The sequence below is a fragment of the Dipteris shenzhenensis genome, chromosome 10, assembly GCF_047967505.1.
Source record: "Dipteris shenzhenensis isolate YYH24624 ecotype China chromosome 10, Dip_SZ_1.0, whole genome shotgun sequence".
Lineage (NCBI taxonomy): Eukaryota > Viridiplantae > Streptophyta > Polypodiopsida > Gleicheniales > Dipteridaceae > Dipteris > Dipteris shenzhenensis.
In genome coordinates, this window is record NC_141605.1 from 10,497,730 (window position 1) to 10,516,112 (window position 18,383).

General features: G+C 44.2%; 1 protein-coding gene across 3 annotated transcripts in view; it reads right to left on the reverse strand.

Moving 5' to 3' along the window:
* The window catches only part of LOC147897391 (bacterial hemolysin-like protein), a 61,197-nt gene that overhangs the window by 30,145 nt on the left and 12,669 nt on the right, over positions 1–18,383 (reverse strand). For all 3 annotated transcript variants that reach the window (XR_015541671.1, XM_087380322.1, XM_087380321.1), the window contains 2 exons: positions 16,909–17,037; positions 16,693–16,779 (listed from right to left, as the gene is read on the reverse strand). Coding sequence is in view for 2 of the 3 variants with exons in the window: in XM_087380322.1 (XP_087236448.1) it covers positions 16,693–16,779; positions 16,909–17,037 (216 nt within the window). In the remaining variant the exon portion in view is untranslated. The remainder of the gene's footprint in view (positions 1–16,692; positions 16,780–16,908; positions 17,038–18,383) is intronic.

Sequence of the window (18,383 nt, forward strand, 5' to 3'; positions counted from 1 at the left end):
GACGTGGAAGTTGTACTCCAGCAGGGAGTCGGCTCTTGTGTCCCGCGCCGAGGTGGAGAGTGGCTACCGTCCTTCAGGTGGATCTTCACTTCCGCCCCGCTCACTCAGCCCCGCTCCCCACTCGTTCGTAGCCTCCTCATGGTTTGGAGGCGGCTCCGTCTCAGTCTCATTCAGTCCCAGCCCAGCTGTCAGGAGGAGATCGATCGCCAGCCGCTCGTCTGGAATGGGCAGGTCAGAGACGCCGAGGGCCTTCAGTTGGGGGAGAGATCACACATCAGGTGGGACGGCTGGATGAGGGGGCCAGCCCGGTCCCTTCGAGTTTGGAGGGATACGTACAGACATCTGGAGATGGCCGATCTGGCAGACGCAGCGGGAGGTGCACGCGGAGTCCAGGCGAGACGCACGGAGATCGACGGAGCGATCCCAGCCGCTTGGTTGGCTCCACCTGAGCCTCAGGTCCTCATGCCTGGAGACACCCACTGGCTGGGACAGTTCACCCCCCGTGGCATCCCACTGGTGGTCGCAGGACGTTTGGATGACTCCTCTATCGCCTTCTTCGCGGTTTCAGGGGACGGACGACTCAGGAGAGAGGATGCGCTCATTGACCCCCTACTACCGTGGCAGAGGGTTAGGGTCGTAGGCCTTCTGGGGAAGGTCTGGCATACCGACCCTAGTATCGAGCAGGACCAGTTGCAGCTTTGGCGTCTTTGGCTCTGGGAGGGGCGGGCCTTGTCAGAGCTTGAGTGGGACCCAGGAGAGTGGTGGTGGCCAGAGATTGTGACAGGACAGGGGCAGACTTCCTTCTTCGCTTACAGCACGACTCTGGGCAGGCGAATTCTCGGGAGGATGCAGAGCCGCCCCCCCACCCAGCGTCCTAGCTGGTACGCACAGGGTATCTCCAGGTTCTTTTTGCAGGCTTTCTGGAAGGCCTTGTGGGAGAGCTGGCGGCCGCGGAAGATCTCGTACTTCCTGTGGCTTCTTACCCACAAAGGTCTTCCAGTGGGGAGCTGGTTGAGGCAGATAGGCCAGGACGGTTGCTGTCAGATTTGCCATGCGGATGAGGAGTCACCAAAACACTGCCTGTGGAGCTGCATGCGCGCCCAGGAAGTGTGGAGGTGGACTTTCGGGCTTCTTACTCGTGCAGCACCAGAGCTAGGAGTGATCACTTGGGGCGCGTTCTGTTGGTGCAGCACCGCACCTGGTCTTCATCACTTGTTCGAGGCATGCCAGCAGGACCCCACTTTCCTTATCACACAGGGGACGTGGGGGCCGCTCGAGGGTATCCCACAGCACCTAGCAGAGGCTGATACAGGAGTTCGGGAGAGGCAGCCAGTCTGGGAGATTATCAGCAGCATTACAGGATGGCACATCTGGACCTCGCGCTGCGCGCAGATCCTCGGTGGCACCTCCTTATCGACTGCCCAGATCATGGCGGAGATTTGGAGTGAGATTATTCATACCCTCAGAGGCCAGTGGGACCAGATTCAGGGAGACTCCCGGGCTGGTCAGGAGAAGCGGAGACGCTTCCTCCAGGCTTGGGATTCACAGAGCCTCTTCTTCGAGCAGACTACGCAGGGCCTTCGGTGGCACTACTCACCACCCCGATGGCTGTTCATTCACACTCAGCATATTCCTCCGTGAGAGTATGATTTATTATGCTACCTTTTGGGCTGCGTCCGGTTTGTGTACGCAGCCCGTCAGCTATAAGCTGACCTCTTGTATCTTGTTCTCGAAGTAATATAATTAGAACTGTTTTTTCGGAAAAAAAGAACGGGCAGTAGATCATCGCATAGACTTAGTACCTGGGGCTCAGCCTATTAGTGTTCCACCTTATAGGATGAGCCAGCTTGAGGAGGATGAGTTAGCTTCACAGCTACAGGATTACTTGAATATGGGCTATATTCGCCCAAGTAAATCACCTTGGGGAGCACCTGTCCTCTTAAGAAAGAAGAAAGATTCTACCTGGAGAATGTGTATAGATTATAAACGATTGAATAAAGTGACAATTAAGAATCGATACCCTCTACCTCGTTCCGATGATCTAATAGACCATTTGGCCAGAGCGAAGTATTTCACTAAGATTCATTTACGTACGGGATATCACCAAATCCGTATCTATGCTAAACACATAAATAGAACCGCATTCCAAACTAGGTATGGCTACTACGAGTTTCTTGTATTACCTTTTGGTTTGACCAATGCTCCTGCCACCTTCCAGCAAATGATGAACGATTTGTTCCGAGATTTTTTGGGCAAATTCGTTGTAGCGTTCTTAGATGACATCTTGGTATATAGCCGAACGCTAGAGGATCACATAGGACACCTCTGGATTGTCTTAGTTATTCTAAGACAGCATAAGCTCTATGCCAAGATGAGTAAATGTGACTTCTTTATGAAGGAGATCATTTACTTAGGACACAAGATTTCTTCTGAAGGTATTTGGATCGTATCCAAAAGGTTTTAGAATGGTCTATCCCTCAAACTGTGAAACAACTTCGTTCTTTCCTAGGATTTACAGTATTTCTACAGAAGTCTATGCATGATTATTCACACATCACGGCACCCCTGACAAACATATTGAAAGGTCGTGGACGTAGGTCTACCAATCCGATCTCTTAGAATGATACATTGAACAAGGCGTTCGAAACCTTGAAGTTAGCTATCAAGGAAGCACCCGTTCTTGCATTACCCGATCTTGCCCGGCCTTATGTTTTAGAGGCCGATGCGAGTGATTTTGCGATTGGGGCAGCTTTATTCCAAGAGGGCAGATTTTGAGAGTAAGAAGCTAGACCACACCCAATATCATTGGCCTACACTAGAAAAAGAACTATATGCAGTCGTGTATACACTGAAGGTTTGGAGACGCTACTTGTATGGTTCGAAGTTTCTTGTATTGACCGATCATCAGTCAATCAAGTATGTGTGTGATGGGTCTAAATTGAGGGGACGGAAGGCTAGATGGGCAGAATTAATGCAAGATTTTGATTTTGAAATACGTTATCGAAAGGGTTCGCTGAATAATGTGGCGGATGCCTTAAGTCGAGTCAAGTTTGTAAATGCTATGTCATTTACGAAAATATCCTCAGACCTATTTCAATCCTTGAGAGGGCTTTGCGCAACTGATAGTCATTTCAGTTCTTATTGGCAGAAAGTCCAGGATGGGACTTCCATGGTTGACCAAGACTCAAGGATTGTGCCACCTACGGTACAGGCAGTGGGAGGTCAGTGTGGATGATTAGGAACGGCTTGCTGTTCCGGAATGGAAAGATTTGTGTGCCACATGTTTTGGAACTTTGATCCAAGATTCTCTGGGAGTGTCATGATGCTCCTAGTGCTGGACATCCGGGTATACATCGGACTCTGTCTCTTGTGAAGCATACCTTTTATTGGCCTAAGATGCATGCATTTATTGAAAAAACTGTGGTAGGTTGTCGGGTTTGTTAGGTTACTAAGGCGGAACGCCTTAGAAGCGCGGGTTTATTACAGCCATTGCAAATTCCAGGTAATAAATGGGAAAGTATTACTGGTTTGCCTCGAACGCGCAAGGGTAATGACTCCATTTGAGTCATAGTCGACCGTCTGACAAAAATGGCTCGATTCTTACCTACTAGAACAACTATTTCAGCTGTTCAGCTGGCTAACGAGTTTGTGGACCACTTGTTTAAGCTGTATGGTTTGCCCTCTGACATAGTCAATGACACGGACTCGAAGTTTACAAGTAACTTTTGGACACTTGTTTTTGAGAAGTTAGAAACTACTCTCAGTATGAGCTCCTCAGATCATGCACAATCCGATGGCAGTACAGAGAAGGTCAACCAATTGGTTGAAGATATGCTTCGGGCATATGTTTCTAAGAGACAGTCTTCATGGGAAGATTATCTACCGATGATAGAATTTGCTTATAACAGTGCAAAGCATTCGAGTACTGGTTACAATCCTTTTACGCTTATGTACAGATTTCAACCTAAGTCACCAGTTATGGTTGGGTTAAAGGGAATCCAAAATGATGCTGCAAAGACATTCTTGCTAGACATGCAGGAAATGTTGCAGTTTGCCAAGGAATCTATTAGAAGTGCCCAAGATCGGGACAGATTTTATGCTAATAGACATCGTTCACCTAGAGAGTTCTCTGAAGGAACGATGGTATATTTGTGAATTCTCAAGGAATCCAAGAGCCTAAGTAGTGGTTTGGTTCCGAAGTTATCCCCCAGATACTGTGGTCCGTTCAAGGTCATTAAAAGAATTGGACCAGTTGCATATCGACTAGAATTGCCTCCTGATGTTAAAGTACATCCAGTCTTTCATGTCAGTAAACTGAAAGAAGTATTGGGTGCGGATGATCAACTTGTTTCTCCTCAAGAAATAATAGAAGTTGAAGATTTGACTTTTATTCCACACGAACCTGAGTGTATTCTTGAATTTCGTGGAAGACAGATTCGTAATAGAACTATCACGGAATACAAGATCAAGTGGAAGGATCGTGTTGAGGAGGATGCAACATGGGAGACATTACAAAACCTCCAGAGAACATTCCCGGGTTTTTTAGCGAACTCAGGAGTGAGTTCTTAGAGGAGAGGAAGTATGTCATGTGCACGGATTGATATCCGACGTGTACTGGGTACACTAGACTAGCTCAGGTAGCCTGGGGAGGCTTAGAGCTAGGCAAGCTTGATTCTCAGGTTGAGTGGCAAGGGTACGAACCAGTTAGAGGTCTTCGCTATTTTTGGCGCTTGGGACCCGAGTCTATATAAGGGGCCCAGAGGTTCAGTTCTCAGAGAGCCGATGGGAGCAAGTTTCGTTCCCACGTGCTAGGTCTGATCCTAGATTGAGTCGCGGACGCGCGCCTGCATCCGCGCGCCTGCATCATAGCGTAGCCCAAGGCCGAGTAGTAGATCCCAGGCTTCACAACGCCACCTGGTGGTATGGGACACCAGGCTGGTTAGGATCTGGTTGGGAGTTCGTGCCAGTAGCTCAGCTTGTGGCTCGGAGGGGACATCTCTTGATTCGGGATCACATCTCGTAGATGTCATGGCTGGGTGGTGAGCAGCCTGCTCAGTTTCCTCACGTTGGTGTGTTCTTGTGTTTGCTTGCAGATCAGAGGTTTCAAGAGTGTTGGGGACGTGTCACACTCTTTTTTTTTTTTTTTTTTTGTGAAACCATATATTTCTGTGGGGGAAACCTCAAAAAGAGGAGAAAACCCACCATGAAGTACAAATTAAAAAGATTACAAGTGAAACTCTTGGGAGAAAAACTTCCCAGAGATCACCGGAAAGTAAAAAACTATACATTAACCAGGGGGAGGATCAAGCAGTATATCCTCCATCTTAAGATTATTCACTTCCAGAAAATGATATAAGGGAGAAGTGGCCCCATCAATGAAACAAAGTTGCTTTTTGCCCTTATGGTTTTTCTTGAGATAAGCTGGTATCCTAAACTTCTGAACCAAAGGGTCAAAAACATGCCTCAACCATGGATGAAAAGAATCCAAACAAAAGGGAACCTCAGTATCCTGAATACAACCAGTCTCCAAAGTAGATGTTTGCACTGCAGCCACTGTCTGAACAGAAGTATCTGGAAAGGAGCAAGACTCCATATCATTATTTCCAACAATATCATCCTGAGCAGAAATACATTGTAACTGTTCCTCGACGATAGGAAGTGTCTGAAAGAACAGGAGGATGAACCAAAGAGGGATCCATTACATCTTCCATAACAGCAGAAGTTGGCAGCAGTGAAGAAGCATCAGACATAACAACTTCAATCTTTGAAATAGGAGCCAGATCAGGATCACAGGGAACACCAAAATCAAGCACTGTAGTTACACACACACACACACACACATAGGTTTCTATGACCTTAGGCCTTTACATAGAACTTTTGGACCTCATAAGATTTATATGCTTCTTATAGAACCAAAAAATGTGTGACTATAATCCCTGGCTATATGCTTATGAAAAAAAGATATGGCTAAAATCCTTGAGTTATCTGGAAAACAAGATTAAGAGACTCTTTTGGGGATGGGTTCCCATACGTCCAGGTCATAACCAAAAGAACCTCATTAATATGGAATCTATGGACACTTTTGACCTCACTAATATGACTTCGAATCCGAAAAGGAATAAAAACTAGTCAAGACTCTTGCCTTATTTGCAAAAGAAGATTTGTGTAATGTTGAAGCCTCTAATATGGAGGCAAATTTTTAATAAATTTCTTGTGTGTCAGTTTATCTTTGTCAACTCTTTCATGTACCCTTGACAACGATGACAAGTTCATGGCTATGTTGAAGTAAGTTTGTTCTCACTAACTTACTTCTTTCTATCTTGAATGGTGCATTGCCCTGTCAGCTAGATTTAGATGCTCGTTTGGGAGAGACTAAAATGAAATCGTTTAGACTTCACAAGCAATTGCAGCTTGAATGAAAAGATTTTGGACTACTTTTTTATTAGCCTTCTCCTTTAGTGCTAGCCTTCGTTATGGCTGAGTTTGCCCTTCACCTCCGGAGTGCCGACAGAAACTCAGTACAAAGATTTTGTATAAAAGGATGCTCCAGTATGTGTGGGTGTGTGGATTTGTATGTGTGAGAGCATATTTTTATACTACGGTCTACACCCATTGTTGGGCGCTGATGACGTCAGTGGGGATGTCATCGTAGCTAGTCCCTGCTATGCGTGATGGAGTCTATGGTTTTCAATCTTATCAATGACTATCGTGAGATTGAAACTGCACTATGTTGTGTTTTTAGAGGATGAGTTTGGGAATGTTCCTGGATTCATCTAAGTATATGCTTCTACCGTATTAGCGGACATGCAAATTTCACCTTGTGAAGTTTTCGTCCAGGTATTGTGATAATTCTTTCTTAAATGGTGTGTTGCCATATTAGCTAGATTTAGATGCTCGTTTGGGAGAGACTAAAATGAAATTGTTTAGACTTCACACACAGTGGGTAGCTTGAATGAAGAGATTTTGGACTACTTTTTTATTAGCCTTCTCCTTTAGTGCTAGCCTTCGTCATGGCTGAGTTTGCCCTTCACCTCCGGAGTGCTGACAGAAAGTCAGTACAAAGACTTTGTATAAAAGGATGCTCAAGTATGTGTGGGTGTGTGGATTTGTATGTGTGAGACCATATTTTTATACTATGGTCTACACCCACTGTTGGGCACTGATGACGTTAGTGGGGATGTCATAGTAGCTAGTCCTTGCTATGCGTGATGGAGTTTATGGTTTTCAATCTTATGAGTGACTATCGCGAGATTGAAACTGCACTATGTTGTGTTTTTAGAGGATGAGTTTGGGAATGTTCCTGGATTCATCTAGGTATATGTTCTCACTAACTTTTTCTTTTGGATGGTGGTAGGTGAAAGTTCAAATCTTGGCAAAGAGTCGACTATTTAATTAGCATGAGACTTTCTTTCTTTTAAGATAATTGATTTCAATGCTCTTATTATTAGTGGGATTCTTTTCAAACCTTAAAGACAATTTTATCTTCAAAGTCTGGTAGCTTTAAAACTACTAATATGTCTTGCACTGATGGATTATTTCATATGTCTAGCTCATGAAATATGGACCTCATTACTATGGGCTATTCGGATACTCTAGATGTTCCAATTTCAGTGGTTCAAGCTTCTCTAGCATTGATTGAGAGCAAGAACTTCACAAGCAATCAGGGATCATGATGAAAAAACCAAGGGAATAATACTCTCCTCCTTACTTTGAAAATTGAAGAGTCGACATTCCATTCCAAAAGTGTCAAGAAAGGTTTTGAAGCCCATCTACATTTACTATGGATGAGCAATAATATTCGAAATTACATGAATAACATGGTAGAGTTCTTCCTCTTATGAAGAAACCTCTTATTTCAATGAAGGAACAAAATAGTAACATTGGACATGACCTGCCATTGTTCCAAAATATTTCATATCTATGGAGAACCAAGAAAATCTCAACGACTTTTTTTATTAGCTCACTACTTCTATTGAAGGGAGGCAAATGATAACTTAACTCCTATTCAAGGCGTCATATTAATACCTCTTCTCCAAAGAAGGGAATAGAAATTCTAGGTTGTAGCATCCAGACATCAATGCAGAATGTGGACTTTAAAGAATCTCAATCTATTGGCACCTTTAAGCATTTTAAAATCCTGGACTTCTCTCTCTAGGGATGTAATTGACAAATGCAAAAAAGCTGCTCTTACGGGCAATCTTTGATCAATTACAAAGAGGGTAAATATCCCATGTGCTCCTACCCTTTCATCCTTGGAAGCAAGGAAACGCTCTAACAAAAAAGGTAATTTCATGATAAGAGGAGACTTCAATTCCGCAGCTAACACTATAAAAGCATATGATGGAGCTAGCTTAGATCCTATTTAAGATGTGTATGCAAGTCGGATAATTGTGGTGGTTCTCTTATTTGGGTAGATCGTGTGTTACGGTACATGATCGTGTGTTATGGTAGATCGTCTGTTACGGTACATGAACTGAAAGTATAATTGTGGCATGTATGGCAAGATTGTCCTAAGTGCACTAACAAGGACTAGTACTAACTGTACTAAATGGTTCTAACTAGCCTACAAGGCTCATACCATGGCATATGGCAACAAACCCTCCTCCATGGGGGGGCTGAAGTATCTTGGAATCATCACAAAAATACCTAGAAGCTCCGTGATGGATATATCAACCTATTATAGTACAAAGATAGCAAAATTACATAACAAAAGGTACCAATTGTAAAGCCTGCCTAAAAGCTTTAAACTTTGGTCGCAGTAGAAACTTCATGAAGAGATCTACTTAGTTATCCTCTGTCGAAACACAAGACAATTGTATGGCGCTCTTGAACATAATAATAGTCAACCTCTATGTGATTTTTTAGTGCATGAAAGACCGGATTGCGTGTAATAGCCAAGCACTCTAGCTATCAGTGTAAATGGTATCAAAAGATGTATGGCTAACATCAAGAGCTGCTAGGAGCTTACGAAGCCAGACACACTCCATACTAGTTGTAAAGGCTACCTTGTACTCAGCCTCACAACTATTCATGCTTAGTGCATGAAGCACCAAGCATGAACAGTTGCCCCTATGTGACACCCGCATGTTGTAACAACCAACCCAGTCATTATCTGTAAAAGCATGCGTAACCAATGAAGATTATCACCATAGAGAAGTCCCAAATGCTTACCTTAATTTCAGACTTCCTCAAGCAAGTAACCATGAAGAAAGGCGGTCTTAATGTCTAATTGATAAACCTCCCAATGCAAATGGGTTGCAATAGCGATGACACGCTGAATGGTCGTGATGTGTGAAGTGGGCCCAAAAGATTCCTCAAAGTCAATGCCGTACTACTCAGCATAATCTTTAGTGACAAGATGGGCTTTGTAGCTGTCTACGCTATCATCAGCTAACCGCTTCAGCTTGTAAACCCACTTTGTGCAAATGGCATGTTTTCTAGGAGGCAAGTCACACAACTCCCATTTGCCATTTTGGTGAATGGAATCCATTCAGCTTTCATAACATCCATCCACTCTCTGCTGTCAAAAGCATCCTTATGGCATAAAGGTTCTAGAATCCTCATTACAGGCTGTGGCAGCCAATGCAACATCCAAAAAAGGACCACACATCTGGCATTGCCCACCTCTAGTACGAGCTGCCAAAGGTTCAGCCTGCTTATTGTCCTTAGGAGTATCCAACAGCCATCTGGGGGCTGTTTTGTGCTGTCTAATGACAGCCCTTTCCTTGGTAACTGCCTCCTCAATAGCATCATCTGTCATGACGAGAAATGATTATTTAGTTAATTAATAGTCATTAGAACCTTAGGCGCAAATTTGATGGTGCGGTTAAATGTTTGTATTTATGATCGATCAAGCGGTGTAAATAGTACCGCAAAACTATGTAACATTGGCCAATGATTAGTAATAAAGATGTGCACACACCTGTCTCGGTCCTAGGAGCAATGGAGTTCCCCAAATATGATGGGGCAAGGGAGGCTGAGAAAATCCTCAATTGGATTCGCCATTTTAAGCTATACTTTGCCCATCAAGACAAGACCGAGCAAGAGAAGCTTGCTCTTGCCACATTGCATTCGCAAAAGGATGCTCTTATGTGGTGGTCTTTGTCACCAACAGGAAAAGAGCCTATTCATGAATGGGCTTAGTTTGTGGAGCAACTGAAAGCCACTTTCATGCCACCGAGGCATCAAGAGAACCTAACCTTCCATTGGGAGAGGTTTAGGCAGTTCGATAATGAGAGTAATGCAGATTTTACAGCCAGGTCTTGGAAACTCTCTCTAGAGTTACCCGAAAAGAGCAAGGAAGATAGGAGAAAGAAGTATTTAGCAGCCTTAAGCCCAAAAGTAAGATACGAGATTGAAATGTTTAACCCGACCACGCTTAAGGACCTCAATAAGCTGACTGAAATAGCCGAGAGAAAATTGAATCCTCGTAAACCCTTTAATAAGGAGGGTGGGTCAATATCTAAGCCCAACAACATATCCACTTTTAGGAAACCAAACCGGTTTAAGAATAATAAAGGGAAGGGTAAAGCTCTTGTAAGAAATATGAACAGCCAATCACTTCTTGGATGGGTGCCATTTCCTTCTATGACGGACAAAGAGATCCTCTTGCACTCCCATGTGCCATAAGATCCTCCTCAGCTACACTGCTTCACACGCAGCAAAACATGCTGCCTTGTACTCAGCCTCGGTAGAAGACAATGCCACTATTGGTTGTTTCTTACTGATCCAAGAGAAGATACCTGAACCTAAAGAGAAACAATATCCAAAAACTGATTTCCTAAAATCAACATCTCCAACCTAATCTGAGTCACAATGGCCAGCCAAAGAAGTGCCCATACCATAAGTGATGCCATAATCAAGAGTGCCCTTCACATACCTGAGCATCCGCATCCCTGCATTCCAATGACTCTCCTGGGGCTTATTGGAGAACCTACTCAAAACGCCAACAGCAAAACTGATGTCTGGTCTGGTGTTGCACAGATAGATGAGACTGCCGACCAACTTCATGTACCTCTCGATGTCTACTGGTGGTGAGGCATCCTCCATAGACAGCCTCGCATTTAGCTCCATAGGTGTAGCTATCTCCTTACACTAGGACATACCAAATGCCTTCAAGATCTCCCTTGCATATTTCCTGCTGAGAGATGAAGATCTTGCCTGGCTCTTGCCAGACTTCAATCCCCAAATAGTAGTGCATCAAGCCTAAGCCTGTCATCTCAAACTCAGTGCTCAACACCTTTCTAGTCTGCTGGATCATGTCTTCGTAGTCACCTGTAATAAGGAGATTATCCACATATAGAATAATAATAGCAGATTTTTCACCTTTCCTCTACACATACAAGTTAGCATCTCAGGCACATCTTTTGAAGTTTAATTTATAAAAGAATTTGTCTATCCGTTGTACCATGCTCTTGGGGCCTGTTTAAACCCATACAACATCTTTTTTAGCTTGCAAACCTTGTTCTCAGAATGAGGGGCCTCAAACCCTGGTGGCTGATCCACGTACACCTCCTCCTTGAGGTCACCATTCAAGAATACTGATTTAACATCCATTTGATAAACTGACCACTTTTTATGAGCAGCCACCGATATTACTGTACGAATAGTAGTCATTTTGACAGTCGGAGCGAAAGATTCCTGAAATCAAACCCTTCAACTTACAAAAATCCTTGTGCAACCAATCTGACTTTGTACTTTTTCAAAGTCCCATCAGCCTTGTACTTTACCTTCCAAACCCACTTGGTGCCAATAACCCTTCTGTTAGGTGGTCAATCTACCAGCTCCCAAGTTTCATTCTTCATGATGCTGTCATATTCTACTTGCATAGCGTTTTTCCAATCTCGGTCTGCAAGTGCTTCCTCCAAACTTGCAGGCTCCTTTACTTCTGCAATAATCTCAACCATCAAGGCCATATTGACTATGTGAGTAGAAGCCCTCCTTTGCTCCTCGATTCTCTGAGACCGCCTTAGTCCATCTGCATGCTGCTCAACAGACATAGGCATCTGGTTATCATGGTTGTAGAGATGCCTTACCCATTGCGGCAATTGCTTTTCCGGTGGTATAACAACAGGTTGGTGACTTATACCTTCATCATCTGATATTTTCTCCTCCTTTATAGCTCCTGGAACAGGTCCATAGTGAATTACCTCTTCGCTTGATGATAAAGTGGAAGAGCTCTTCTCTGCCTCCACTGCATGTGGTTGCTCCCTGAACACCACATCACGGCTCGCTATGATCTTCTTTGCCTCTCGGTCATACAATGGGCTTTCTTCTCATCACAATAGCCTAAGAAATTTGGTGCTTTTTGGTTGTAGCTTGTTTCTCTCTTTGTCTGGTACATGCGCATAGCATTCACACCCAAATATTCTAAAGTGGGAGACAGATGGCTTCTTACCACTATAAGCTCATGAGGTGTTTTACCTTTGAGTGCCTTTGTATAGCTATGATTAAGGATGTAAACCGCAGTAGTGACAGTCTCAATCCAGCACCTTTCAACATACACCTCCCCATCTCCACGGTGGTCCGAATTCGATGTTCAACAACAGAATTTTACTGAGGCATATGTGATGTCGTCGTTTGTCGCTTGATCCCTTTGCTCTTGCACAAATCTTCAAACTCTGCAGAAACAAACTCACCACCACCATCCGATCTGATTTTCTTCACTTTTCTCCCTATTTCATTTTCAACAAGCTGTAGCCATTCTTTGAATTTACCAAAAGCTTGAGCCTTTTCGCGAAGAAAGTACACCCACATCTTCCTCCTATGGTTGTCGACGATCAATAAGAAATAGGAAGATCCCCCCAAGGCCTGTGTAGGCATCTTACCACACAAGTCAACATGCACCAACTCTAGAGGAGCGTTTGCTCTATTCTTGCTTTCTTATGGGAATGCCTTTCTCTGTTGCTTGCCCATCATGCAAGCTTCACACGGTTCTTTGATTTCTGCTACTGCATAAGTGAGCAACCATACCTTGCTTCTGCATCTCCTTCAGCACTGCAAATCCAATGTGGCCGAATCTTTCGTGCCAAAGTCTGCTTGTGCCTCCAGTGACGATGCTCCAGTAACTCCTTGGGTCTGGTTCCACTTCCGCACACCATCCTAGTGCACAGCTCCATCTTTGGTAGCACCTCTTGGCACCACCACCTTCAGTCACGTTCCCGCCTTCGAACTCGAGCAATCCAGCTGCCATGATCTTCCAGTTGTTCCCCTCATAATGAGTGAACAACCTAGAGTCTTCCAAGCACCATGCTCTGAGGGTCTGTCTCAACCCGTCCTTCCTTTGGCAAGGTCTGCAACAAATGAATATCTCCAGATAACCTGGACCATGAGCTCTCACTAAGTTCTCAAGCAGGTACTCTCCTGGCTTCAATACACCTTGTCCATCACCTTCAAGCAATCTGTGTCCGAGATTTGAACCACACTTCCCCTTTTGTCTTCGAACCAATTCCTTCCAATCTTGCATTTCCTAAGACAAATAAAGAGCAAAGTCTCTCCACAGCATGCTATAAAGGCTCAAATGCAAGACATCAAGTACATACCAGACCATCGTATTGCCTGTGTGCTTGCTCTAAAAGCAAACTATGCACCTCATCGAGGCACCTACCAAACGCCCATGTAATCCTATACTATCCCCTTCTGAAGTACAGCATCCATTTGACCATGAGACCCTAGGGCCCTCCATGGAATCCACCCTCGTGTCAGTGTCAACAGCCACGCACCTGGAAGGTACCAAGCGCTCCATGCTGTCCTTCACCCTCACAAAGGCATCTGACTCCTCGTCGACCCACATCTCTATGTCAGATATCCTCACTGTGGTTTCTTAGTCAACATATCTGACCTCGGTAACACACGGTGATGTCACCAAGAACAACTCTTTGATTACCACATTTTGGCCTTTGTATCTCCCTCTTAATCTGAGACGGCGGACTCCTTCCTTTTGTTTTTCTGATCTGCATTCTTCTTTCTGCAGTCTTTTGCAAAAAGTCCTGGTGTATCACAGTAGCAGCACTTCTTATGCTTCCTCTTGGAAGTATCCTCGTCATCAGAGTCGTCTTTCTTGGACTTGCCACTGTTAGGCTTGCCCTTACCTTTGCCAACGTAGTTCTTCAATAGCAACACCTTGTCTTCTTTGTTGTTGTTGTAGAGCTTCTCCCTAGCTTCCTCCTGTAGTAGTAATGGACCCAACTCCTCAAGCGTCAGAGGTTTGGTCCTCTGTCCTGCTGTCACGGTCATAACAAAGCTCTTGAAACTCCGAGGTAGCCTCCTCAGTACCATCAAAGCCAACTGGCATGAGTCCACCTTCTGACCAACTGCCGCCAGTTGATCCCTCGCCACCTTGACCTTCGTCAAGTGACCATGTATTGTGTCTCCCTCATCCATATCAAGATTGTAGAGCTGATGCTAAAGAAGCAAGATCCGAGATGTGTTGTCTGTCTCGTACAAATCCTTCAGAATGACCCACGCCTCTACTGACATCTTGGCCATCTAATGTGAGGAAGCACAGAGTCCGCCGTAGTCCCTATGATCAATGCCAGAGCGTGGGTATCTCTGTCTTCCCAAGCTTCGAGCTCCTCTCCGTCTACTGCCATGAGTATATTCCCCTGTCCGTCCACCATGTCCTCCGGCTTCGCCTCCACTCCCGTTGTCAATTTCCACATCTTTCAAGCCACTAAATGACGCCAGATCTTCACCTTCCAGATCGGAATTTAACCCATCCAGTTTCCCAAACTCTCCAAAGTTAGGAATAGTGAAAGAAAGAAATCTGGGGGAGGAGGAAGGGAGAGCAGGGGCTTAAGAGGTCGACATCTCTGCTGCTAAACCACACAGCAAAGTCGATCAAACTCAACCTTCAATAGACTAGAACTCCTTACGCACCTGACTGAACCTGAGTCACCCTCCTTCTCGCAAGGGCATTGTCCTCCGGTCATGGAAGTCTATTCCCAAGAGCTTTTGAATCAGGGTCGTCCTTCGGCAAGATCCCTGCCTTCAGGCTCCCACACATGTGAGCCTCCTACTTGGGCTCTGATACCATGTTAGAAATAGACCAACACAGGGTACGCACAACAGAAGACTGATAGAATTGCCCGGGAGCTCACACAGTGTGGTGTGGGGTGTGGATTCACAAACTTCTTTAACTTATGTGCATAGGATAGATGTCCAGACTCGTCAATAGACAATGAACCAACCAGATAGAGAAACCACCAAAATAATATATTTCCATCCAAAGCTATGGACACAATACAAAAGAGATAGATCCAAAGTCCCACCAATGGTGTGGTCCTCTAATCTTACCACAAGGTCCTTCTCCTATGTGCCGGCTATCTCTAGACTCGAGCCCGCGTGCTCCACCTCGAGCTTTGTGTATTAGGTTGAAGAATCCTGTGTCGTTGGTCCCCTCCTTTATGGAGATTAGGCGGTGCCGATTAATCGTATCGTAGCACTTCCTTCCGGCAAGTCAAATTCAGGACATAATAGATATCAATATATCTGTGGTCCTCTAATCTTACCACAAGGTCTTTCTCCTATCTACCGGCTATCTCTAGACTCGAGCCCGCGTGCTCCACCTCGAGCGTAAGTAGACTTTCCGTCCAAAGATCTTCTCCACCTTGATGTCTGGAAACCAGCCTAGGTGGGCTGCCACTCAAGCTCAATATGCAGCTCCTTCAGGGTCACCTTCACCTCCTGTGGATAGGCCCAAGGCTAGCCTTCTTGCTGCTCCTGTCTGTTGTCATAGGGCTGCTCCAGATGATGTGAAATGAGGCCACAAGGCCTGCCTTTTATAGGCCCAAGGGCCTGCCCAAAAAACCGACCAGCAGCATCATTCTGGCCGACCAGTCTGCTGGAAAACTGCCCTTAAAGGGCTCTCATTACAAGGGCCCCTTGGCCCACAACACTAGGGCTGTGGCCCTCCTTTCAAGGGCAGATGCCCTCCTATATATTCAGGGTCCAGCCCCCCCAAACCTGCTGCAAACAGTGTGCCTCCATGTCCTAGATCCATCGGGGAGGTGACCTTTCCAACACCCCACACCTGGCTGTTAGCCTCAGTACCAGAGATCCCCTAGGCAGTGAACTGGGTTTCTCTGGAACAGGCCAGTTTTTCTTCTTTCAGCCTTTTTCCATTTTTTCCATACTCAACACCTTCGGGGCTGCTGTTTTGTATGAAGTCTTTCAAGTATTAATAGAAGGTTCCTTTCTTTGCAAAATATATATATATATAAGCAAGCCATTTCAAGAAGTTTATGTTGCTTCTTGCATGGGTGGAATATCCTTGTTTACTGAAATGACCCACTCACGTCCAAACCATATCATGTGATTGACTGATCTTTGGAATACTAGATATGAAAACCCCTAGTGATGTGTCCCCTAGGTCTAGCAGGACTAGTAGCATTGTAGAGTTTTCACAATTGTAATTGCTTCTAGACAAACAGTACAAGCTTAAAGGAAGTCAATGGTAGCTTTCAATACTAATATGTATATGGACCTTTGAGTGTGGAACATGCCACACCACTCTATTTATGAATTTTCCTTCACTGACCACGTTCAAACAAAAGTGAACTCATGCTAACATGTTCCAATAAAATGCAAAGGGTCAGATGACATAACAGATCAACCCAACTCTTTTTCTGTTATGGAAAACTGCAAATCAATCAGACGTATGACCACATAGAAAGCATTCCAGAAGTTGAAAACCTGAGATCTACGGGCCTCAAATTGTGGTTTTATTAATGCAATCAAAATCGAGCTAGCCTTCATCAAAGAACACACAGCAGGCATTACCTGCAAAAACCCAAAGGCAATCAAAAAACATTTCAGGATAATAATAATCCCACCTATAGGCTGAGACATGCAGCCTGCAGAAGATTGCATGATTATGCTCAAAACACATCATTCAACAAAATTGCTTACCAAAAGTATAGATATGAAAGACAGATCAAGGGTCACTATATCCACAAGTTGTGGAAGTGTGGAAAGATGCCGCAAATTTGTTCTCTCAAGAATATGCACTCGTTTGTCGACTCTAATCTTCTCAGCTACCTATTTGGCCACAAAATGTTAAGATTCATCACCGTTACTGCCTAGAACACTCCACAGTAAAACAGTAGATGCAAGATTCATGAACTGAAAATCAAGACAATGAAAATCATCTTAACATGGTGTTTCTAGCAAAAGAAATGCCTTCCTTCTTCAGCTATTGAATGAAATGCCATGGCATTTGATTCAACACGTGATCTTTTCCTCTCTTTTTGGTACTTATAGCTATTTAGAAAATTTTGCTTTATTTTATGGCTTCTGACCCACATGCATCCCTTTACCCATTACCGTACCTCCACAAACATATAATTACCGTAATAATCCACAAACATATTTTTCACTTTTCAGAAAAGAAGGATAAGTGTCATTACTATAAGAAGCCTGGACACCATATCAATGAAAGCAAGAAGACGTTGGAAAAAGAAAAGAAAAGAAGGAATCTGGAGTGACAGTTTCATATTCCAATGCATCAGATGCAGGTTATGTGTCATTTTGAGGATGATAAGTGCATTGTCAGGGATAGAGAAAAGGACTATCATATAGTCACTTTAAATCACGGTTTTTACCAGCTGGACAAATGTGACAGCAGCATGTCAAATACATGGGTGGCATCAATCACTTCAGCAATGAAAAACGTAGAATTATGGCATGCAAGATATGTCCATGTGAACTATGAGAGTTAACAGTTATTGCAGAGACATGGGATGGTGCAAATTTTGTGTTCTTTGGAGACTCGTCCTAGACCTGTCCGTTTGTGCATTTTGGAAAAGATGCACAGAAATACCTTTCTGAGAGAAGGATCAGTTAGAGCTGAAAGAGAATTGCAGCTCACACACAATGATGTGTGTGTCCTATAAGGACACCATCTTTGGGACAGCATCTGTATTTTGTGACCTTCATAGATGATTTTTCCATTCATGGGTATATCCCTTAAAAAATCCAATGTCTTTTAATGCTTCAAAAAGTTTGCATCTATGGCTGAGAATGAGTTAGGGTGCAAGGTGCAGACTTTGAGAACAGATAGAGGGATGGAGGACATGTCAGATGCCTTCAAAGATTTCTTAAAGGTGAGAGGCATTGAGGATCAATGTATCAGCAAAATGGTGTAACTGAGAGAAAACAAATGTCTTTGATGGAAACAACCAGATGCATGATTAAAGGGAAAAGATTGCCACACAGATTTTGGATGGAAGCTATAATGTGTGCAGTGTTGAGAATGGTGTAAATTGCAACATCTAGATAGGGTTGGTTCATGGGACAAACTCTAACCCTGACCCTAAGGGGTCCATGGATACATTCTCATGTTCTTTGGAATACAACTTAGTGTACAATTAGCTATCTCTTGTGCA